The sequence below is a fragment of the Echinops telfairi genome, unplaced genomic scaffold, assembly GCF_000313985.2.
Source record: "Echinops telfairi isolate 266 unplaced genomic scaffold, ASM31398v2 ScPeMD7_17;HRSCAF=63, whole genome shotgun sequence".
In the NCBI taxonomy this organism is placed as follows: Eukaryota; Metazoa; Chordata; class Mammalia; order Afrosoricida; family Tenrecidae; genus Echinops; species Echinops telfairi.
This window is the reverse complement of record NW_022103914.1, coordinates 1677920-1701535: the sequence shown is the minus strand read 5'-3', so window position 1 is coordinate 1701535 and position 23616 is coordinate 1677920. Positions and strand designations below refer to the sequence as shown.

At 59.1% G+C, this 23616-nt stretch overlaps 1 protein-coding gene across 1 annotated transcript in view; it reads left to right on the top strand.

Annotated features, from left to right (window-relative positions):
* ADCY5 (adenylate cyclase 5) overlaps positions 1-23616 on the top strand; it is a 180256-nt gene that overhangs the window by 133327 nt on the left and 23313 nt on the right. Inside the window, exons 5-13 of the mRNA XM_004712234.2 lie at positions 4057-4168; positions 5341-5468; positions 7442-7600; positions 8617-8758; positions 11866-12006; positions 16353-16375; positions 17223-17367; positions 19501-19598; positions 22593-22680. Of these exons, the coding sequence (XP_004712291.2) occupies positions 4057-4168; positions 5341-5468; positions 7442-7600; positions 8617-8758; positions 11866-12006; positions 16353-16375; positions 17223-17367; positions 19501-19598; positions 22593-22680 (1036 nt within the window). The remainder of the gene's footprint in view (positions 1-4056; positions 4169-5340; positions 5469-7441; positions 7601-8616; positions 8759-11865; positions 12007-16352; positions 16376-17222; positions 17368-19500; positions 19599-22592; positions 22681-23616) is intronic.

The following is a 23616-nucleotide window of genomic DNA, read 5'->3' as shown; positions in this document are numbered from 1 at the left end:
CTCACCTGGGGCAAGGGCACCACCGCCGCCAGCCCCTCCCCAGCTGATCCCAGCACACACCGTGTGTGTGTGTGTGTGTGTGTGTGTGTGTGTGTCTGTGTCTGTGTGTGTGTGTGTGTGTGTGTCCCCTGTCCCCTCTCTGCCTTGCCCCTGGGCCTGCTGGTGCCCGGCAGCAGGCCATCCGTCTGGGAGCCCCGAGGTAGAAGGAAGAACCCAGAAGTTGCAGTTTCTGCCCAGGGCTCCCACTCGCTGTGAGGTCATGAGCACTCCCCTGCCATTCACCAAGCCCCGGTGTGTCATCGGCCGGGTCCTGGGTGTTTGCTCGGGGCCAGCAGGGGGAGACCCAGGGGCAGGGCCTGCCCTTCCATCAATCCGTCACTCGGGCTTCCAGCCCGGATGGGTTGAGTTCGTAGTCGGGGAGCCGGGCAGGGTGCAGCAGTGAATCAAATAGCTAGCACGCCCTCTCTTAAAGAGTTGCCTTTCTGGAAGGAGGAGGGAGACAAGAGCCCCCAAAATAATAATAAAGAGTACGTTCAATGGTACAAAGCACACTGAAGAAAAAGAGAGCTGGGAAGGGAGATAGGCCTGTGGGAGGGGTTGCAAACTTCAATAGGGAGCTGACGGAAGCGTCTTCGGGAAGGTGACCGGGACACTGGTGTGGTTCTCGGTCCCTGGCTGATAATCACCCAGGAAGCCGAAGCTGAAACAACACAGCCCAGGCACTACCCCCAGACCCCTGGATGGAGATGAACGCTTGTTGTTGTCCGATACCAGCCCACAGCGCCCCTGCACACAGCCGAACGAGACACTGCCCGTCCTGCACCGTCCCCCCATTGTTCTTGTGTCTGAGCCCAGGGTCGCAGCCACAGGGTTTTGGTCAGAGGCTTCTTCTGCTTTACCAGGCGTGATGCCCTTCTCCAGGGACGGCTCTCTCCTGACATGTCCAAAGTGCGTGAGACGAAGTCTCCCCATCTCCCCATCCTTGCCTCCAGGGAGCACTCTGGCCGTGCTTCCTCCAAGATGGGTTTGTTTGTCCGTTCGGCAGTCCACGAGATGTTCAGTGCTCTGCAGTTCAAATGCATCGATTGTCTGAGGCCTTCCTCCGTATTCAACCCCGACTTCCCCGTGCTTCCGCTGCTGTGCATGGCTTGGGCCAGGCGCACCTTCATCCTCAAAGCAGCATCCTTGCTCGCCAACGCTCAGAATGGGTCTTGGGCAGCACATCTGCCCAGTGAAACCCCTCTTCTGATTGCCCGACTGCCCGTTCGTTCCATGAGCGTGGACTGTGGATCCAAGCAAGACAAAGTCCTTGACCACGTCGGTCATCTCTCCGTTGACCGGAATAGTACCTGTTGGCCCAGTTGGGAGGAATTGGGGTCTTCTTGACCCCATCCTTCCTGAAGGCTGCAGTCTGCGATGTTCATCAGCAAGGGCTTCCTGTGTGAAAGCTTCCTGGGTGACGCTAAAGGCCCCCCGGTCTAGTGTGATCACAGCTGCGAGGGAGAAAACCCCCGTGAGGTTCTGGGTGGTCAAGGGAGAGTGAAGCAGCCCAGCCCCTCTTCAATGCAGGCACAGCCTCCCACCTGCTTGGGCCTGTTCCTGGGGGCTGGGGTGGGGGGTGGGGGCGTTCAGCTGGTGGGACAGGAGCCTAGAGCCTCTGGTCTGCCTTGTGTTTCTAGTGCTGGACATTCTACGGGTGTCTACTTGGGGCTGTGGATTGCTCTGCCCGGTGGTGGTCCCTGCCTTTCCCCTGTTGGGGACCTTTTCCCTCCACCATGGGGGGCCCTTATCAGCCCCTAAAGCCAAGCCTTTGCTGCCTGTCCTCGGGCCGGGAGTGTCAACGTTGTGTGTGAAATACAGCGATTAGCCAAGAGGACTCTCGGTTCACATGTCTTTCAGCTCACTGGCTGCGGACCCTGACCATGCATGCCGAGGGATTTGGCTTTCCTGGGCAGTACAGGGCCATGTCCAGAACAGCCACCAAGATTAGGAGAGATGTGGGCCGAGTGGGGCAGCTGCCAGCCAACAGGGCCTCTCCTGGTGGGTAGGAGCAGGAGCCGGTTCTTGGTGGACGGGAGGGGAGCCTGTCTTCCATGTGGAATTATCGTTCAAAGAGCACCCCTCCCCACCCCTGAGTCCCCAGCCCTGTGGCTTCCTACCTGCCCACCATCCCCCCACCTTCCTTTCATCTGTCTTGTCTCCCCCACGGCCCCTCACCTCACCTACACACGCGGATCTTCCTCCTGCCCTTGTTTCTGCCACTCGCAGGCTGTGATCAGAGTGGCCGGAGGAACCAGTGGGGGACACAGCTGGGTGGGGACGCTCCTGTCTTGTACTTTTTTGGGAGGTGGGACAGCCTGGCTGAAGTTCAGCGCCATGGTCCCTGGGGGCCCAGCCTGTTTCTGCTCCCTCTCTGGGGTTTGTCTGGAATGAGTGGGTGCAGCTGCGCTGCGTGTCCACTCTCTTTGGAGTCCTATCTTGACCCAGCTGAAGGGGCTTCAACCCCCGTACAAACCCACCTCTGGCAGCGCACTGGGCCCTTGGCCTCCCAGCAGCTGCGAGAAGCAATGGCGCCGGAATGCCAATGATCTGCAGGGTTACCCGTGGAGGACTGGTTCCAAGAGAGCTTCCAGACCAAGACAAACCAGGAAGAACAGACTCCCACCTCCAAAAAGTAGCCCGGGACAACCCTGCGAATCTCAAGAGAAGATTGGTGGTGTGCCGGAAGATAAGCCCCAGCTAACAATACCCGCGGGCCGCAGGGCACCCAGCATGAGGGTGCAGGGCCAGGCAGCCGTCTATTCCATTGCACCTGGCTCTCCTGGAGTTGGAGGCCACTTGATGGGCCCTGACGACAGCCCCCACCCCACAGACCACGCCAGACCCTGAAACGTGACATCACCCGTGTGAGAGGAGTGCAGAACCCGTAGACCCCGCAGCATGTTTGCTGGGTCACACGCGGAGCTCTGCACACCGTGTGGTCTTGGGCAAATGGCTCAGTCTTGCTGTGCGCCCGCCGCCTCACCTGTAAGGCGAGGACCCTCACTGAGGTCTAAAGGGCTTACCGGGCACAGGGCAGGGGTGACTCTGCCGGTGTTTGCTCTGATGAAAGGAGGTTTCATTCTGTGCCCTTAGTTTAAGGAACACGTTTGTTGTTTGTGGGCCTGGTGAGAGCAGGGACCTTGGCTGGAAGCCCCGTTGTGTGGATCTGAGCTGCTCTGGGGGCCCCCAGCTCCTCGGCCACCCACTAGACAGCACAGTTAGCCTCTTGCTTGCAGAGCTGTTTGGGGGAATGCAGACCCGACCAGGTGACAGGGTGGGAGCCCCCAGCTCAGTGACTGAGCACCACTCCGAGAGTGTCTGCAGAGTCGCCCTATGTGGGGGACCCTTCTGAGAGCACTCGGTCCTCAACCTTACACCCGGTGCTCTGCTGGGCAAGCCGTTTTTGATCTAGGGAATAAGAGTCCGGCAGACTAGGGCTGAAAGAGCAGGCAGGGGGGATCCATCAGGAGGGGGGTTCTGAGGGGCTGATTGGTTTGTATCTCCTCCACTCTGCTCCCTGGGCCTCTTTTAGTCTGTTCCTTCTAAAGACTCTGCTGGGGTGGTGGGCTTGGAGCAGGCTCCCCTCTTTGGGGCTGGGCAGTGAGACCTCTGCCAATGGCCCTTCTGGCCTAAAGCTCCTTCCAGAGCAAAGAGAGGCCCCTCATTCTCACAGGAGAGGACCGCACTGGGGGCACACAGGAACAGGCCCTCACCACAGCACCAACCAGGGGCCCTGGGATCCCATGTAGGTAGCCTGTCTGGACATGGCCGACGGATGCACACTCCCCAGCCCCTTCCTCCCCCGCCCTCCTGGGTGAGGGAGGGCACAGAAGGCTGTGGGTGAACCGATGCCCCAGCCAGCGTGGAGGAGTCAGCATCCTCTGGGCACCCTGCCCGACAGCCAGGTGGGCTTTCCTAGGACGTTCGCTGCCTGGAAGCCCTCCTGAGGCCAAGGAGCCCCAGCCTGGGCCCCAGACCCACCCGCACCCCCTCCCGCCTCTCCTGTCTCCCCAGCATCTTGTTTGCTGACATCGAGGGCTTCACCAGCCTGGCCTCCCAGTGCACCGCGCAGGAGCTGGTCATGACCCTCAACGAGCTCTTCGCCCGCTTCGACAAGCTGGCCGCGGTGAGTCTCCTGTCCACTGTCAGCAGGCACCCTGGGGCCTCAATAATCTGTTTGACTGAGAGAAAGTCAGGTACCACCGAGTGGCCTGCGGATACAGTTGGCCCAAAGTGATAAAGAGAAGGCACGAATCCCAGCCACGCAGCATCTACCTGCTGAGGCCACCAGAGCACTCCCTCTGCCACTGGGGGGCAGAGGAGGTGTCGCAGTGATGTGGGTGTGGTGAACGGCACACTAGTTTCAAAATGCCCCCCCACCCACCCACCCATCATGATCCGAATTCTACCTTGCAAGTCTGGCTAGAGCAGAGGATGTACACTGATACAGATAGGAACTGGAAACACAGGGAATCCAGGGCGGATGATCCCTTCTTTCCTTAGGCCCCCACTTATCTGCCTGCCATCCTTTCCCACCTGTGACTCCAGGCAAAATTCTGGGTCCCCGCAGGGTCATTGCATGCCAGGGCTACGTGGGAACGGGCCCCCTCCTGCCCTCACAGGACATGAGGTCCAGCTGGTGTTCCCCAGCTGTTTTTATGACTGAGCTCAAATGAGGTGAACAGGTAGGTGCTTGGCACTCGGGCCCACCTGAGTGAGGAGCCCTGCTCTGGGCACTTGAGCCCCGAGGCCCAGCTGGCCAATGATGACGCCTTCCATCCTACCTGCATCCTGGCTGCAGATCGCCATTTGCCTGGGTGGCGGGCCCTGGAGCCAATCTGTGAACCTGTGCACACTAGCTCGTGTGCCGTTGGGCCTGGAGGGGCCGTGCTTGATGAGAATCTCAGGCAGGCCGAGAGCTTGTGGTTAAAATGCATGTCTGCTTCAGCATCTTCTTAAAAACAAGAAGGCAAAGATGAGAAAATGGCCCACAGACTTGTAGGGATTCATGGGGGGGGGGCACTCACTCGGGGTGGGGCCGTCTTGAGCTGACAGGTCTGCCCTCCTCGCTGGACCACAGCATTGGGTCAGTGAGTGTGAGGGGTTGGCCGAGCCTGGGGGCTGGAATGGCCATCTGACCCACCATCCCCACAGCCCGTCAGGCCTAGCCTCATGCTGTCCACTGGGTCTGTGCTGGCTGCTGCCCCAGAAGAAAGGGGTGCAACCCTGGGGTGAGTCTTTCCCAACCACTGCTTTTTCCTCCTGCTTTTAATTTTTTCAAATGTGTTTGCTTTCCAGGAGAATCACTGTTTACGTATTAAGATCCTGGGGGATTGCTATTACTGCGTCTCTGGGCTGCCGGAAGCCAGGGCCGACCACGCCCACTGCTGCGTAGAGATGGGCATGGACATGATCGAGGCCATCTCGTAAGTGCCCAGCTCCCGGGGAACACCCCATGCCCAGCTGGCCCGTTGCAGGCAGGGGATCACAGAGCCAAGTGTGGGGGCTGAGTTGCAAGTGCTGGTGCCACCCTTGGGCTCTTGCCACCCCAGCTGAGGCGGCATTTCCTGCCTCATAGGAAGGGAGACCCCAGGCAGATTCCCTGCCAGCAGGCATCTGCAGGTGCCATCTGCCTTTCCAGGGCCTCCTGTCTTCTCCAGCGCCCAGCAGGCAGGGAACCTACTGGTTCCATCTCTTCCTGGATGGGAAGGTTGGCTGCAGAGGGATTAAGCAAGCCCAGGCCAGTGCTGCCAGGTGGGTGGGGCAAACAGTTTGCAATCGTCTGGGTGTGGAGCAGCCATCACCGCTGCCCTATGGCACCACAAAAGAAAGAGCTGGCAATCCGCTGCCTTAGGGACCCAGCATGAGAGCCCTGGGGAAGCAGTCCCACCCTGCCACACCCAGGGTGGCCGGGATGGAAGCGACTCCGTGACCCATTCAACCCAGGTGTCACCCCTTTGAAGAGAGGACAGCCCTCCCATGAGCAAGCAGTCAGAAGGGGGCCTGCTCACTGCAAAACATGGAGACCCCAAAGTTACCCCTGAGCCCATGGAGGGAGTCCGAGGGTGGGTCCCAGGTGCAGTCAGTCGGCAGTTGGGAATCAGCCCGGGTGGGAAGCATAGCCCAGCTAAGATCAGTTTGACGGATGGGCGGCTTCACCGCTTCGCACTGAGTGCCACGGGTCAGAGTCAGACTCTCACAGTAAGAGATACAAAGGCTTATGGGAGCTCCACGAACAGAGGGGTGCACTCCAGTTAAGGGGATCCAGGGAGGCTTCATTAAGGAGGTTGCCTTGGAGTTCAGGCAGAAAAGTCGGGCGAGCTTTCAGTGCCACCGTTACATGTAAGGCTGCTGACCCCAAGGCCAGCGGTTCGAAACCACAGAAGGATGGGGCGGGTCTACTCTGATTCGTAGGGTCGCTGTGAGTTGGGTTGGACTCGAGGGCAGTGAGTTTGGTTTTTATTCCTGGAGGCCAGTGCCCACAGACATCGTGGGTGGAAGGAACAGGTCCAGGAAAGGTGTGTGTAGATTAGACACGGGCGGGTGGGAAAGTGCCCGGTGCGGCCAGCCTCTCACTGATCGGGTGGGGTGGGAGCAGGGTGGGTTCTGGGTGGGTGGGGGTCCTGTTCCTCAGGGCTGACTGGACACCCCCCCCTGGGACTCGTGAGGCCCCATTTCCTAAAAAATGTCAAATGTGTGCATACCGCCCAGGACACCCACACCATCACCCCTAGGCCCTGGGCCAGGTACCTGGGGGGTGGATAGCTTTCTTCCTACCCCACCCATCTGCTCGGGGCTGCCCCAAATTCCTCAGTGCGTCCTTTCCCCATAACCTGATCCTGCAGGTGCCCGGGGAGAAGCATCATGGAGACACCAGCTGGCAGATATGCAGAGCCCTTTCTGCCTTACCCACAGAGTATTCATTACCCGAAGGGGATGTGCATGGTCCTAACTTCCTCACTTGGATCAAGTCTGCGCTGAAGTGCCTTTGCATTTCTGAGCACAGTTTAATGGACAGAGGCTAACGATGGCTAGATAAGGGCGCCCTAGTCTGGGGAGGCAGCGGAGCCCTGGGTTTGGGTGTGCAGGCACCTCGCCATCTAGTGGCCAAGCTGGGAAACAGCACTTCCCACAGTTGACTACTCCGAAGGCCAGGACCAAGCACCTGCAGCCCTGCCCCCCTCCCGCAGTTCTGCGGTGCCAGCAGCCTCCACCTGGGGCGAGCAGCCTCAGATTCGCTGATTGAAATGGACCACAAAAGAAAAATCTCCTTGACCCCTGCACACCTTCCGATGACACCCCTGCATAGCCACCTTCAGCCTCGCCCCAAGACTTGGTGCCTGGCTCCTGGCCCTGGCCCTGGCCCAGCCTTGCCTCCTGACCCCTGCTCCATCCCCAGGTTGGTCCGGGAGGTGACAGGGGTGAACGTGAACATGCGCGTGGGAATTCACAGCGGGCGAGTACACTGCGGTGTCCTTGGTCTCAGGAAGTGGCAGTTCGATGTCTGGTCTAACGACGTCACCCTGGCCAATCACATGGAGGCTGGAGGCAAGGCGGGGTGAGTGATCCCAGCTGCCGGAGCTAGGGTGGGGAGTCCAGGTGCGGGGAGGCTTTGGGGGGCAGCAGCCCAGACTGGAACTGACTGGAGGAGATGGGCAGGGGCAGGTAGAGCAGGGTTGGCAGAGGTGAAGCAGGATTCTCCTGTTGAACAGAGCACCCCCGCTACACCACAGGCACGGTGGGGTGTGACAGGCCCCGCTTCGCCTCTGGGAGCCTCTGCCCAGCTGCAGGATTTGCTGGCCAGAACGACAGCGGCTTGTGAGTTTCTGTAGGTGCTTCAACGTTCCAGAGGAGTGTGGGACCTCTGGGGAGTGAGTTCTGGGGTGGCCCGGACAGCAAGGAGGTGGGATGGGGAGCTGACCTGGAGGCTGGATAGGATTTGGAGAGGTGAGGGTGGAGGTGGTGGAGAGAGAGAGAGAGAGCGAGCAGAGCTGGAAGGCACAGTGAGAAGAGAGGCCCAGGCAGTTTGAAATCACAGAGTCTGGATCACTCACTGAACACTTGGAGTGGACCCACCCGAGGACCCTGGGAGACAGGTGATCTGCCAGGAGAACCCTGTGGGGCAGCTCCTCTCTGCACACGTGGGGTCACTGTGGGTCGGCACCGAGGGCTACGCTCAACGAGGACAAGCGAAGTAGCACCTGTGTTAGGAGGGCTGTGGCCGCCAGGCCCCCACAAGGCCTGAGAGCAGAGTGTTGCTGCTGCTACCTTCTGAGCAGGTGCAGATTTTCGGCGCCTACCCGTAGGGCTGCAGGCATTGTTGGCCTGCGCAGGCCAGTGTGCCGGTCCTGGCGGGTGTTCACTGGGAGGCCAGGCTATTGCAATAGGGAAGCACTAGAAAGGGCCATTGAGTCACTGCCAGGGGGTGTGGGTAGGGGTGGGGTCCACTGAGGCTGGACAGGAGGCTGTCTTCCAATTTGAGCCTGAGTTTGGGGCCCAGGAACTTGAGCTCTGTTTGCAAGGGGGTGTGCCTAGGAGCTGGTGAGCTGACTTCTCACTTCCCGCTCTCCCTAGCCGCATCCACATCACCAAGGCCACGCTCAACTACCTGAACGGGGACTACGAGGTGGAGCCGGGCTGTGGGGGCGAACGCAATGTCTACCTCAAGGAGCAGAGCATCGAGACCTTCCTCATTCTGCGCTGCACCCAGAAGCGGGTCCGTGGTGGGGGGCAGGGGGCGGGGGGTGCTGCCAGGCTGTTCTCTGGGAGAGAGACATTTCCTAGGCTGGCTCTTCCTCCTCCCTGGAGAAAAGTTGTGCAGGTGCATGCCCATGCAGGTGCTTCTGGTCCCCGTGTCTTTGGAAGGACCCAGGGCTTGGCAAGGCTGATAGCAGAGGAACCATGTGCCTTTGGCTTCAGTTGCAAGAACAGTGGTGTGTTAGTCCGAGTGGACTAGAGAAACAAATTCATAAACACGCATATGTGTATAAGAAAGGTGTTTATATACAGGAGCAATTGAGTACTGAGAAAACATCCCAGCCCAGTCCAGGTCAAGTCCAGTATTAGCCCATATGTCTGATCTATAAAGTCCTCTTCAGACTCATGAAACACATGCAATGATGCCAAATGCAGGAGGATCACAGGCTAGTGGGTTGAAGTCTTGTGTATCCAGTGGTTCTGTAACCATCTCAGCGCTGGCAGGGGTCTCTGCATGGCTTCTCCTGCTGCAGAGGTCTGGTTGCATCAGGGCAGGCCCATGTGGCTTCTCCAGCTTCCAGGGCGTAGCGCCATGTGTCTTGTCAGTAGAGCATCTCTCGGGGAGTGAGTATTGAGTCTTGTCAGTAGAGAGTCTCCAAGAGAGTGAGCAGAGAGAGGTGTCTCCCACCTCCGAGGAGGGAGTACAGCCATTCCCAGCATTCTCAGGAGAAGGCCATGCCCACACAGAGGTCTCATTGGCTGTGACCCGACTGACAGACTAGACTCCATCCCTTCACTCTTAATCCTCTCAAGTCCCAAATTGACACCAGATTATGTAACTACCACAAGCAGGCACCTACAAATTAAACCCCCATGGAGCAGGAGGCCACGGGATAGAACCAAGAACCAGTCTAGAGCAACAGTTCTCAACCTGTGGGTTGCGACCCCTGTGGGGGGTCGAGTGACCCTTTCACAGGGGTCGCCCGATTCATAGCAGTAGCAAAATGACAGTGATGAAGTAGCAATGAAAATAATTGTATGGTTGCGGGGGGAGGGGGGTGGTGGTCACCACCACATGAGGAACTGTATGAAAGGGTCTCAGCATTAGGACGGTTGAGACCACTGGTCTAGAGGGATTCATGCACACCCTACATGTTCTCTCCGCCGGTCTCGCTCCTTCTCTCTGCCTTGTGCCCAGTAGACCCACGCATCCCCACGGGTTCCTGTGTCACTTAGTTCCTGGGACCTCTGCCTTTCCTGCCCCACCCCCACCCCCGACTTTCCATTCCTTTGTCTCAGCCTTGCCGACATGGGAGACTGAATTATTAGCCGACATCAGGGTTCTATTTTAATAGTGCCATGCTCCATGTTCTTAATTTTTAAAGCCAAACGAAGAGAATATTTTCCACGTCTCCCTAAATTATGAACGGCTCCTCTCCCAATAGTTCAGTTGGGTGTGTCTGCCGGTCGGTGCCCCTGACCAGGTGGACAGGCCTGCCCGTGTCTTTCCTAAGAAGATGGGCGATGGCCACGATGAAGTGGTGAGGGCGGAGTCTGGGTGGCAGAGAGATTTTTACAGGGATTCAGGGGTGTTTCTAGGAACCCCGGTGGCACACGTGGACTGCTAACCTCAAGGTCAGCAGTTTGAAACCCCCGGCAGAAGACGGGGCTCTCCACTCCTGTAAAGGGTGACAGCCTGAAAAGCCCCCAGGGGCAGCCCTGCCCTGTCCTGTAGGGTCGCTGTGCTTCGGTATCGACTCGGTGGCCGTGAGTTCCAGGGAGTGATCCAGGTGGGTCTCCACCCCCATAGGGACATCCAGGGACTTGTCCTGCTCCAGCACCAGGAGACGGGTCCCGATTGGACCGGAGGGGTATTGGAAGGGGATGGCCAGGGGAGGGGTGGGAGGAGACACTGTTTCGTGTGCCAGATGAGAACCTGGACAGCGCAGCCCTTGCCCTCCGAGCCGTTTTCATACGTGCAGTCCAGTGGCCTCGACTCACCGCCCCGTCCACTTACCTCAGTGCCTCCCGAGCCCTCTCCCCGTCACCAACCACCAGTGCACTTTGGTTCATTGACGCGTTTTTCAACATTCGTTTACTTGTTACTGGCCTAGGTTCTAAATGCACTGAAACAGCCCACCCCCAGGTCTGTTCCTGGCATGCACTCCCTCTCTGCCCACCTTCCCTCCCTAGTCCTCTCTCCTGGGTCCTGCGATCTCTGGACCCTGGTTATTCCAGCTTGCCGAGTCCTCCAGAGAGAGGAAGTGACCCTCCCCGTGGGTGTGTGCATGTGTGCACTGACCACACCCATACATACGAGCATGCACAGACACACACGTTGCTCCCTTTTGGGTGGCTTTGTAGGCAGAGAGGTACCGGCATGTGTGTGTGTGTGTGTGTGTGTGTGTGTGTGTGTGTGTGTGTGTGTCCACAGAGGCTGGCCGAGTGTCTGTGCGCTTGTACATCACAGGGCAGCTCTGGAGCTTCCTCGCTGCGATGACCTGACCCCCTTTGGGAGGGCAGCTGTCTTCTGGAGAGCAGGGCTGCCCCTAATGCCCTTCCCTTGGAGGGGCCTGTTTGGGATATGAGTGGCAGTCGGAACCCCAGGTCTCCTTGTCTCCGTCACTAACCTGAGCACGGTGACCCAGGCTTTGCCCATCCCTCAGGCTGTGGGTGGAACCTGCCCTCCCCTGAGCAGAGGCTCACAGGGTCACCAGTAGGCCCAGAGCTGGGGCTGTCCCGTCGGGGAGAAGCAGCCCAGGGCTGAGCTCCTGCCGGCAGCCTTTGGGAACTGAGGCCACCCAGAGGCAGACTCCTGTGGTCCAGCCTCTGGGGAGAGGTCCGTGCAGGTGGCCGTAGTTCCCAAGCCTCTGCGTCCCACCAAACCAGTCTGGCCACCTTGGTCTGGAGCCAGCAGTGGGGATTTAGGATGCTGGCTAGAGGAAGTCCGGGATCCTGCCAGACCCTTGGGCTCCAGGCCTGTGGGGAGAGGGGCAGCGTTGCCTCCAGCCCTCACCTGACTGGGGGCCTTGCTCTGGGGAGGAATGAGGAAGGGTCCATCATGCGGGCTCATTGATGGGGCCTCGGCCCACAGACTGACGCTTCTGTGCCCACCCCCCCCCCCAGAAAGAGGAGAAGGCCATGATTGCCAAGATGAATCGCCAGAGAACCAACTCCATCGGGCACAACCCCCCTCACTGGGGCGCCGAGCGCCCCTTCTACAGCCACCTGAGTGGCAGCCAGGTCTCGAAGGAGATGAAACGGATGGTGAGTGGCAGGTGGGTGGGTGGGTGGGTACCCTGGCAGCCTTCTCTCCAGGGCCAGAGCTTTCCCTGCCCCCGCCCCCCTCCCTGCCCGAGGGGCAGGAGATGCAGAGAAGGGGGCACAGTTGGCAGGCTGCTCCCCCACCTTTGCCCTGGGAGCCAGCACTGCTGACTTCTGGCCCTAGCCACGCCATCTTGGCACGGCTCATTTGGCTGAGGAACAAGAGAGTCGGGGCCCCATCCCCGCCTTTTTAGCAGGGCTTGCTGGCGTGGGCTGGAAGCAGATCCATCGGCTGGGTTCTGGGTCCGGTCAGAGCCTCCAGCTGTCTCCCAGCAGTGTTTGGCGAGGCCCTGGGAAGTCAGGGGTGCCCAAGCTGGTCAGATCCCCTTCCAGCACCTACTGCATTTTCCAGGCAATTAAAACCACACCCTGCAGCTCAAACGCCAAAGCTCATCCCGGTGCTTTTTGCAAAGGGCCGGGCGATGTGTTGATGTTGAGAACTCCGCCCTGACTAACCTTAGCCTTCCCCGTGGGAGAATGCAGGTGGATGCACTGGGGTCACAGTAGGGGCTGTCCTTCCTTCTCCCGGGACCCCAGCCGTCACAGCACACCCCAGGAATGTCGCCATGGAAGCGTGGGGCTAGGAAGATGATGACCATGGGGGTGGGGTGAAGAGGAAGAGGGATGAGAAGAAGTCAAGGTGGTATTGGGTTTGGAATGAGAGCTTCACTTCCGGGCCACCCTCCTCTGTTCAGGACAGCCGTGTTTCCTCGGGGCGGAAGGGGGCAGGAGGAGAGAACTGTGCTCCCACAGAGCTGGGTAGGGGATCTTAAAGTAGGGGCCCACCGGCACCAGGACCCCAAGTTCAGGGTCTGTGGAGCCCGGGTTCCCTTTGCAGCAGCAAGGTGAAGCAGGGCCTCCCACCAGGTCAGACCACAGCCAGGTCCCGGGCCCTGTGCGCCTTCCTAGCCAACAAGCAGCCGATGACGAAGGTCTAAGGAGGAGGCACCTGCAGGGTGAGGCCATCGAGTCAAGACCTCCTCTCATAGTCTGAGGACCGAGAGCCTCTCTCAGGCCCCCCACCAGGAAGCAGCAGTGTGGGAGGCCCCTGCCTGCCGCTTGGCCTTTGAGCTTGGACGTCCACAGACCAGCCCCTACCATCCAGAGCTCCTGGTCACTACAGGCCCCCCAGAGCAGAGAGCATTACCCCCCCCCCCGTGGCTGCCTCCTCCTGAAATGGCCCCCTGCAGCCCTGTACCCCCATCACCAGGGTGGCCCAAACGGCAGGGAGGCAGGCAAGGGCCAGTGTCGATGAGAACAACGTCCTCACTGTGAGAACCTGGGCAGGGGATGGGGAGCAGGGAGAGGGGGCACAGATGAAGGTGGCAGCAAGGAGAGCAGCCAGCAAGCAGGCGGCCCAGTGGGCAGCCACTCTGTCCTAAATTGTTGGGAGGAAACATTTTTTCTGTTGTTGAAAAAGTGAAATTTGGTCCAAGTGGGAAATGTTCCTGACCTGAGAGTCCTGAGGAGGCAGTCTGGATGGGAGGCGCCAGCTCGGCAGCTGGAGTCCCCACCGTTAGGACAAGGCACCTTGGAAGAGTTAGCAGCAGGGTTGTAATTGGGGGAAGGACTCCCGAGAGAGAGACACTGGCTGCCAGGAAGGCTCCTCTGTGGGGACAAGCTGGGTGCTTGATGGTTTCACCCGGCGCGGAAGGGAAGGTGTTCAGAGAACGGGGCCGAGGCAGCCTATGGTGGAGAAGAGGCTCCCACCCCAAAGGACAGGCTCCTAGCCCCACCCAGCTGGGATCGATCCGGATGGGTTCAAGCAGCTGCCAGGCACCCTGGCGGCTCGGGGAACTCAACTTCCTTGCAGCCTTTGCGACAGACACAAGGGAGGGGAACGTTCTTCCCCACCCACGATGCACCTCGAGTGGGAGAAGCAGCTGCAATCCAGGGCTTGAAATCGCCTAAAGCAGTGGCCAAGAGGAGTTAGAAAGGTACGAACATAGTCAGCAAGACAGCCCTGGTGGCAGAGCGCTGACACATTGGGCCAAGATCCTCCAGGTCGGCCGTTCAAAACCACCGGTGGTTCGTTGGGAGAAAGACAGTCTCGGAAGCTCACGGGGGCCTTCTGAAGGTGGCCCAGTTGACATCGACTCCATGGCTGTGCCTTTTGAGAATGCAGTCAGCAGCATATCCTTTCTATCTTGTTCCAATTTGGAGACCTAGTGGCTCCTGTTTATGTTGGCTTCCGGGTCTTTGAAGTTATTTGTTAGTAAGAAGGTTGACCAGGGAAGCATGTGGAGACTTAGTACTTGTGTAACCAAGCCCAGGGAAGCTCTGCCTTCTGATGGGCCCGAGGACTGGGGAGACCTGCAGCCTGGCCCAGGCAGAGGTGGGCGGCTCAGCTGACCAGCCATAGCCTCTGCTTGACTTGAAGTCCGAGAGGAAGGAGCCATGAGAGCCCCTGAGCTGGGCTAATCCCCCAGATGTGCTTCAGCCCAGACCCTGAAGCCCTCTTGTCTCTCTGGAAGCAGTTGATCCACTTGACCATCACCATCACTAGAACCAGCAAGTGAGCCGTGGAGCTGAGAGTTGGACCAGGCCCCTTGGGCTGTGTTCTTGATCATCTAGCTGTGGCGTACAGGCCTGCTGTCGGTTTGCTGCCTGAGCCTGAGGCTGAGCAGGGCCCACATGGCCGACCCAGAACCTGACCAGCACACTGGAAGTGTGTTTAGGGCAGCCTGTGTGTAGGGAGGCTCTCCTGGTGGGTCTCCCCGCTACATGGTTTCAGCGTTCATCAGAGGTACATGGGTGCTGGCTCCTGCCTTGCAACCAAGTGGCACGGCACCTCCTGGTGTTCCTCAGGGAGCACTGCATGCCGGGGCCCCAGCCGAGCTCCAAGGGATCCTGGGGATATCAGGCCGGGCTGAGTGCCCTTGGGGTGTGTGGTGAGGACAGGTAGGGGACAGGAAGCCACTGAGGGAGGAGACCCCGGCACCCCAATCCTACACAGGCACCATGAAGTGAGGAGGGGCCTGGAGGGACGGCTGTTGATTCTCAGAGCATAGGTTTGTCTAGGCAGACAGCTACTCTGTGAGCTGGGCAAGGGAGGAGCCAAAGCCCTCAGCTGGGGGACAGAGTAGAGCCACCTTGATGGCACGGGAAACCCATGTCTGTCGGTGCCTCCCAGAGCCCTCCTGCCTGAGCATCACAGGGCTGCCCTAACAGAGCTCCACAAGCAGTTACGGTCTCACAGCTCTGGGGCGACAAGTCCCCGTTGAGCACTGGGATGGTGGGGGCGGGAGGTAGGGGGGGGGCTGCTGCTCTGGAGCCGCAGTATTCTTGGCTTATGGAAGTTTCTGCACAGGATCGCTAATCTATAGAGAGAAATTATCATTATCTCTAAGCCAACATTCAGGAGGGATTAGGTTCAGGACCACCCCACCCCCCACCCTCTGGGCTCAGTAACATAACATAAGAAACCCTAGTTCCAAACAGAATCCCTTTCCCAGGTACCAGGGCTAAGACCGCAACTTAAATTTCCGGAAAGCAATTCAACCTGTAGCACACCCCATCTCCCCTTTAGGGGCCCTCCATTCTGCCTCCGCGAGTCAGAACCCACCTGCTGCTGGACTTTGTAAACTAACTGCACACAGGGCTCTGTGTCTGCCAGGCAGTAAAAGTCCCACCCACCGCCAGCCCCGCGTCAGCGAGCAGCAGGCGCAGGAAGCATCAAAGACACGGGCAGGCGGCTCCTCGCCCGAGTCTCCATCCAACCCTGCCCCAGAGACGGTTACAGGAGCTTAGTTTTTCTGAGTACAAAGTGGTGACGTCTCAGCAAGTTTTATGTGTGCTCCGGGGGTGGGTGGGTGTGTGCGCGCACACACATTGTGTGTTTGCACACGTGAGTGTCTCTGAAGGCACATGTGCACACACACGCACACACATGCATGTGGTTGCACAGCTAGTGACTTATCTCCTCCCCCTCTGTGTAGGTGCACAGGTGGGAGTGTCCCTTGGAGCCAGGGGGAGGGGAGGAGACGCTTTGGAGAGGAGTGGGGCAGGAGGCCTGAAAGAGGCCACCCCATGAGTTTTTCAGGGGACGAAAGGAAACCACAGTGGATCCTGCTTCTCAGAGAGCTTGTCCGCCAGGGAGAGACCTGCTGTGCTGGCCAGGCGAGGGAGGAGGGACAGGAGGGAAGAAGGAGCGAGTGAGGGTCCTCTCTGCAGAGAGCAAGAGCCGCCCCTCTCTGAACTCGCTGCCCCTCATGGGCCCCGAACAGGTGTGTGTGTGTGCGTGTGCATGTCTGTTCTCACACTCTTCTCTCCTTTGTCTCCTCTCTCAGGGCTTTGAAGACCCCAAGGACAAGTGAGTACTGTGGCCCCTTTTATCCCTACATCCCTGGGGGTGGGGGGTGGGGTGGGGGGCATCTCCACATCTAACCTCTAACTCAATTTCCCTGTCCCCACCCTCCATGGGAATGATCCCATACCCAGCCCTAGCTGGAAGTGTACAGGGCCCACATGGCTGATAGATGGTCAAGGGCATCCTCAGATAGGGCACCTGGCCCAGGGGCTGCGCCTCTGCTACCCGCTACCCCCTCCCCACAAACACGCACACACCTCAAACATCAGCAACAGTGCACACTGTGTCCATTGTGCATTGGTGCACATGGGCCTGACTAGCACCCAGTGTCCACTTCCTCACAGCAGCCTCTGAAATTCCGCTCAGGGTGGCCTCCTCCGCCCTGAAGAGTGGAATTTTAAAACTTGGTGCCCAGAGATCCTGAAGCCTGCCTCATTTGCAGAGGGTCCCAGCCCCGCTGCAGAAGCCTCGCCTGCTGAGGCCGGCCTGCCCACCGGGTGGGGGTTGGTGGGGGGGAGGGCAGCGGGAGAACAACAGAGGGTTAATGGAGGAGAAAAGCAGTTACACCCCCAGTAGCAATTCAACACGAGACAAGCCCAGGCCACTCTGCAGTGACCGGTGGGCTCCGAAAGGCTGTACTGTCCCAGAGTCCCTCCACAGCGCGAGGGGCCTTGGAGAGGCTTCTGCGCATGTGCAGAGCCCAGCACCTCGTCTGTGGTTCCAGTTCCCAGCCGTGAGCTCGGTGATCTTAGCTCCCAGCCCTCTCTGAGCAGTCCCGGTCCCAGGGCAGAGCCAGCCCCAAGGACACGCCCTGGGGTCAGCCTCCTGTGTCTGTGCCCCCTGCCCCCAGGAACGCCCAGGAAAGCGCGAACCCCGAGGATGAAGTGGACGAGTTCCTGGGGCGGGCCATCGACGCCCGGAGCATCGACCGGCTGCGGTCTGAGCATGTCCGGAAATTCCTCCTGACCTTCAGGGAGCCCGACCTGGAGAAGAAGGTACCTGTAGCACGCAACTCAGATGCAACCGTGCCCCGCAGTTTGCCTCAGTTTCCCCTACTCTACCCAGGGACGTGGGGCTTCACAGGCGACTGCCTGGATTGGAAGGGGTAAGGTCGTGGTTTTTAGCCTTCTGTGCCTCAGTCTAGGGAGCCCTGGTGGTTACCCGGCTTGCAGTTCAAAACCTGCAGCTGCTCCCGGGGAGAATGATGAGGCTGTCTGGTCCTGTAGAGAGGGCCCACAGGCAGTTCCGGCCTGCCCTCCAGGGTCGCTGGGAGTTGGCATCAACTCCATGGCAGGGGGTTTGGTGTGGGTTTGGTGCATCTCCTTCCTTACCTGGGAAATCCCACATACCCACTCCAACGGTTACAGTGAAGATTAAACATGTCCAAACTCGCAGCCCCCGATTGACTCCAGCGCATATCGACTCTGTAACAGGGAGTCGAACTGCCCCTTTGGGTTTCTGAGGCTGTAAACCTTAAGAGGAGTAGAAAACCCTCATCTTTTCCCCTCGAAGCGGCTGGTGGTTTCGAACTGCTGACCTAATACACTAGGCCACCAGGGTACTTTTAAACAAGTCCCAAACCAACCAAACGCACTGCCATCGAGTTGTTCCCAAACAAGGTAACAATGTAAAATGCCTAAAATAACATCTCCACATAATAGATGTCCAGTAAATACTGGTGCTGTTTGTATCTTATTCTTGCCCCCAGTGGACTGCCGGGCTTGCACTGGGACCTCAATGTACGAAGGTGGAACGGGTACTGGTGATCTTTTTGCCCCACTCTATTATGTAGTGAATGAGAAAACGAATGTCCCGTGTTGCTGGGAACCTGCTCTCGGCTACTCAGGCAAGGGGTGCAATCACCCCTTCCCGGGGCCTCCCCAGTGTCCAGACAAATCTGGCAGTCGAGGGGCCCCTCATTAGGGTGGCACACTTCTGAAGGACAAGGACCACCCTCGAATCACACTGGTGCCAGCACTGCCGCCGAGTTGAGCCTGACTCACACTGACCTGCTAGCGTAGGGGACGGCTGCTCCTGTAGGTTTCCAAGACTTCACCCTTCCCAGGAGCAGAAAGCCTGTCTTCCTCACACGGAGCAGCTGCTGGTTTCGAACTGCTGGCCTTGCTGTTAGCAACCCGCTGCTGAACTCATTGTGCCACCGGGGCTAAGGAGCAACCCTTAGCAGCCGTAAAGAAAGGAGTGGTGGTGGGGCAGACGCTTAAGGGTTTGGCTACTAACCAAGAGCGTGGGTGGTTTGACTCCACCCAGGGGCACTGCCGAGAAAGACCTGGGGATTTCCTTCTGGAAAACTCCCATGAGACACAGTTCAGCTCGGAGACACCGGGTGCCGTGGGTTGCAGGCACCTCCACCACAGGGTCTGCTGCTTGGTGGCAGCAGCAGTGGCGGGGAGCTCACGTGTGGACTGCCCACTGTTGGAGACACCAGCTTTGCCCACCCCTCTCGGTTCGGTGCTGCTGGAAGGGGGTCCGGGGGTTGGGGGCCAGTCCAGGAACCTCTCTGAACCCATACTTTTCAGGCGGCCCTGAGGGTGAGTGGTCTGGTCTGCCCGTAGACTGGCCGTGGCCACAGCTGGTCAGTGATCTGTGGCCCCGGTCATTGTGAATCACTCTGGCCTCGCCCGGCCCGCAGAAAGGGGCCCCAGTCCCTCCTCCACTGCTTTGCCTGCGACCGGGACTGGCTTCTTTTTCAAAATCTCCCGGTAGTGTCCCGGCTCTCGTGTCTTAGTGCTGTGGGTCCCTGCTCTGTCTTCCTGTAAACCTGCCTTGTGAGCCGGGTGCAGGTTTACGGAGCAGACTTTCCATCCAGCGGTGCCTGCGGATTCTGTCTCGTGGGGCTGACAGCTGTCCCCACAATGTGACATCCCCTCTCCCTCTTCCTCTTCCCTGTGTTTCCTGCTCCCGGCCCACGCCTCTCCAAGCCCTCTGGGCCTCGCCCTTGGCTAAATTGGACTGGTTTCTTGTGGTCTAAACCTAGTGGTGCGTCCGTCCTGAGGGCAGGCCGCTCAGGTGCCCGGCCCGAGAGACTGCGGTGGCAAGTGCCTGGGTGCCCTGGGCTGGGGCAGACGGGGCCGGCCGGGCACCCACTCACCCTGACTCTCTGCTCTCAGTACTCTAAGCAGGTAGATGACCGGTTTGGTGCCTATGTGGCCTGTGCCTCGCTCGTCTTCCTCTTCATCTGCTTCGTCCAGATCACCATTGTGCCCCAGTAAGTATCCCTGCCTCCCTGCACCCTCTCCGCTGGCCACAGGGACTCCTGGGAGGAGAGCAGAGAGGCCCGTCTGGGCTTCACTGGCTTCTGAACGTGGCCTGTGGGAGGTGGGGAGCCAGGGGTCTGCCTTCTGTGCTGGTCTCCCAGTGGGCACTGCTCGCCAGCCAGCTAGGAGAAGCCCCTTCACCCCAAACCTCTGCCCCCTGGGACGGTCACCCAGCTCCCTTACCAGGCCCCTTTCTGTGTGACCTTTGGTTCTTGGGAGGAAGAAAACCAATACAATTTGTGAAGATAAAGATGTTCCACTCTTCTGGACACTTCCACCACGGTATCTCAGGCTCTGAGTGTTTTTCTCCAAGAGATGCCCCGAACCCTCCTGAGGAGTGGCTGTATTGCTCCCAGGAACCATGGGCTGCCCCTCTCTCCCCCTCCAGCACCCCCATTGCGTTCAGCGGCTGACACCCCCTCAGTCAGCCCTTGTCTTTCATGACCTGGCACCTTTGATGAGTTCATTTGTAGACTGTCTCCACCTGGGTTTGCCTGCTGCTACCTCGTGGTTAAATTGAGGTTATATGAGGTGGGGCTTCAACAGGTTAGACGTGTGGGGGGAGAACAAGCATCCTTTAAGTCTCCATCACCTTTTGAAGCCCCCTGGGACACCCTTGACAAGAATCTCACGGAAGTGAAGTTCTTGTCCTCAATGCCTCCTGCTGGCAGGGGCACGATGCCAATGTGCCTGAGACTCAACCTCTCTCATTTTTCATGGCCTCCATTGCTGGGGAGGCCCTGCTGTGACACAGTGACAGTACCACAGGTGAGGGCCACGTGGTGCCACCAGGCAGCCCCGGCCTGGTGCCTCTAGTGCCTGTTCCCCCGCTCAGCGCCCGTCGAGTTCTGGAGCCTCGAGGGCACAGCCTTGCTGTGGCGTCATGTGACTCAGGATGGCCCAGGACATCGCCTCGTCCCAGGCCGTCTATACGGTCACCAGCGTAGCAGTTCACGGTGGCGGCACAGTGCCTCTTGAGAGCCTTCCCCTGTAGGCAGGAGCCCTGGTGGCGTAGCAGTTATGAGTTGGACTGCAAACCGCAAGGTCAGCAGTTTGAAACCACCCGCCAGCTCCGTGGGAGAGAGACGAGGCTTTCTACTCCCATAAGAAGTTACAGCCTTGGAAACTCGCAGAGGCCGTTAGTCCCACCCTGTCCTGTGGGGTGGCTGTGGGTCAGCCTCGACGGATGACGGTGAGCTTGGTGTTAGGCTTGCCGCGGTGGCCCCTCATTGTCCAGCACTCGGTGGCACGGGGTGCGGTTGTGCTCCGTGGGGCTGCGATCACCCGATTCTGCCTACTCTGCCTCGGTCTGGAAGCTCCGCTGAAACCTGCCCACCACGTGCGACCCTGCTGGTGTTGGAAATGCCAGGATCACAGAGGCACATGCCACCACCGCTGTCATCCAGCCAGTTCGGACTCACAGTGTCCCCGAGGCCGAGGTAGAGCTGCCCCGTGGGTGTCTGGGACTACAGCTGTCTATGGGAGTTGTCATTCTCCCGTCTTCCCTGTGTGGAAACGGAGCCCAGGTCTAAACAAGCACCTCAGGCATCTTGTCGCAGTGCACCTCGCGGCCCCACGCACTGGAGACAGCTCCCTGTCTCTGCCACTTTGGATATCAGCAGCATGGAGGGGGGCTGGGTCTAGCCACCCCAGCCTGCCTCTCTGGCCACAGCCTGAGCGAGACTAAGGTATTGGCATTGTCTGCATCTCCTCTCTGGGGAAGCCTGAGAAGACAGACTACTTTAACGGGCTCTCTTTCCCTTGAAGAGAATTCTTTTCTCTGTGTGTGTGTTTTGTTGAAGGCAGCCAAGTGCTGGAACAAAGGAGCCGCTTGAAGGTCTCCCACAGGGGTTCACCTGCCCTTTCAGCCCTCTGAGGGAGGGCCTGTGGTCAGCTGATAATGCCTGGCCCTGCAGCCCCGCTCCCTCCCTTGCATAGGGAAGGAGCCTCTGTGGCCAGCTGCTGGCCGGAGGGCTTTGACCTGGGTTGGGGTGGGGGATGTCAAGGCAGCTGGAAGTTGGAGATTAAAAGCCACTTGCCATTCTGGGTCTGCAGTTTTCTGTTCCTGCCAACCCCACTGTGAAGGTCACCCATGAGCTGCCTCTGAAATGAGGGCTGGGGGAGACCCTTGTGTTTCTAATGTTGAGCGGGCCTGAGTGGGGCAGGCAAAAACCCTGGGGGATTTATTGCCAGGGCTGGTAACAGGAAGGGGACTGCATTTGGGGTCTCCGCCCTTCTCAAGGGGCCCATCACCCCTGCTTCTCAGCCTGCCCAGCTGGCTGCGGACTGACCCGTCTGTTAATGCGCCAAGTGCACAGTCCGCATGCAGCCTCTGAGGCTCATCACGCCGGAGTGACCAATGACCCTGAAGGAGTCAGCAGGTGGATTTTTCGGCGAGTCCTCCCAAGCTGAATGAAGCAGCCGTGCAGAGAACTAAGAAGCAGGCGGGTGGCGCTGACCACTCTCAGCGCCCCAGGAAGTGACAGGCGGTAGGGGCAGGAGGGAGCAGGAGCCAGACTGCTAGTGGGGAGGCGTTTTAAAAGGTCTGCTCAGCCGAGTAAACCAAAATCCAAACTCACTGCCACTGAGTGGATGCCGACTGGTAGTAACCCTGTGGGGCAGTGTAGAACTGCCCCTGTGAGTTCCCAAGACTGTCACTCTTTACAGGGCCAGAAAGCCCTGTCTCCTGAGGTGCTGCTGGGGGTGTCAAACTGCCACCCTGCAGATCGGAGCTCAACGCGTAACCACTCCACCACCACCATGGCTCCCCCAGCCCAATTGGCCCAGCCACTAAGGCAGCGGGCTTTGGGGACCAGCCTCTCGGGCTTGCTGAGCTTCCTGCCCTCTGGGCTGTGAGGCCGGTACTCATGTCCTGTGACCCAGACACTGCTGGGCACCGGGGGGCCTCCCCGCAGGCGTCGGCTCAGCCTTCTCTCTCTTTCCAGCTCCGTGTTCATGCTGGGCTTCTACCTGACCTGCCTCCTGATGCTCTTCTCCGTGGTCTTTGTGTCCGTCATCTACTCCTGCGGGAAGGTGAGCCAGCTCATCCCCCGAGCCGCCACCTGCTTCCTCGTCCTCTTCCCAGCCACTGCCAGGAGCCGTGCCTCAGACCCCGACTGCCCTGCTTGTGATGGGCGTACACACTGGGGGGGTGTTAGGGGTGGCAGGATGCTGGGTCACATGCTGGACAGAGGGGGCTGCTGTCTGTCAGCGGGAGCCTCCTCCTTAACCTTTGCACAAACCTTTGGGAGGAGCAGGTCCTGCCACGGACTGGAAGGCAGGGCAACGCCTGTCCACTCTGCAAAGTGGAGGTGGACCCAACACGTCGTTTGTTGTGGAAACTCGTCTTCCGTTTCGTTCTTAGTTCACAGATTAAACTGTTTGTGCACCTAAGTGAGAAAGAGATCATTCCTCTTGGGAGGGGGAGGGTTGTTTCTTCAGCAACCTGCCCTTTTCCCTAAGGCTGGACACTGGCCTTTCTGATAGGGGCTACTGAGCACCATTGACACAGGAGGAAGGTGGCCTGACCACAGGTTTATTTTACTGTCTTTTCTCGGAGAAGCTGAGTGAGCCTCCTGTCATGTTCAGGGTTGTTCCACCTTCCCTTTGGGAAGAGTTGCCCTCGGCAGAAACGCAGGCGTGTCCCTGAAACCACGGCTCCCATGACCCTTTGCCCTGCGAAACATCAGTGCCATAGTGACACCTGTCATTCCCCAGGCGCGGCCTCTCGGGGCCACATCCAGGCAGATCTGTCGGGCACCCTGTCTCATTCACTTTTCTGTGCCCCACGGCAGCATGGACTCGGGTCCACATCCAGGCAGATCTGTCGGGCACCCTGTCTCATTCACTTCTCTGTGCCCCAGGGCAGCGTGGACTCGGGTCCACATCCAGGCAGATCTGTCGGGCACCCTGCCTCATTCACTTTTCTGTGCCCACGGCAGCACGGACTCGGGTCCACATCCAGGCAGA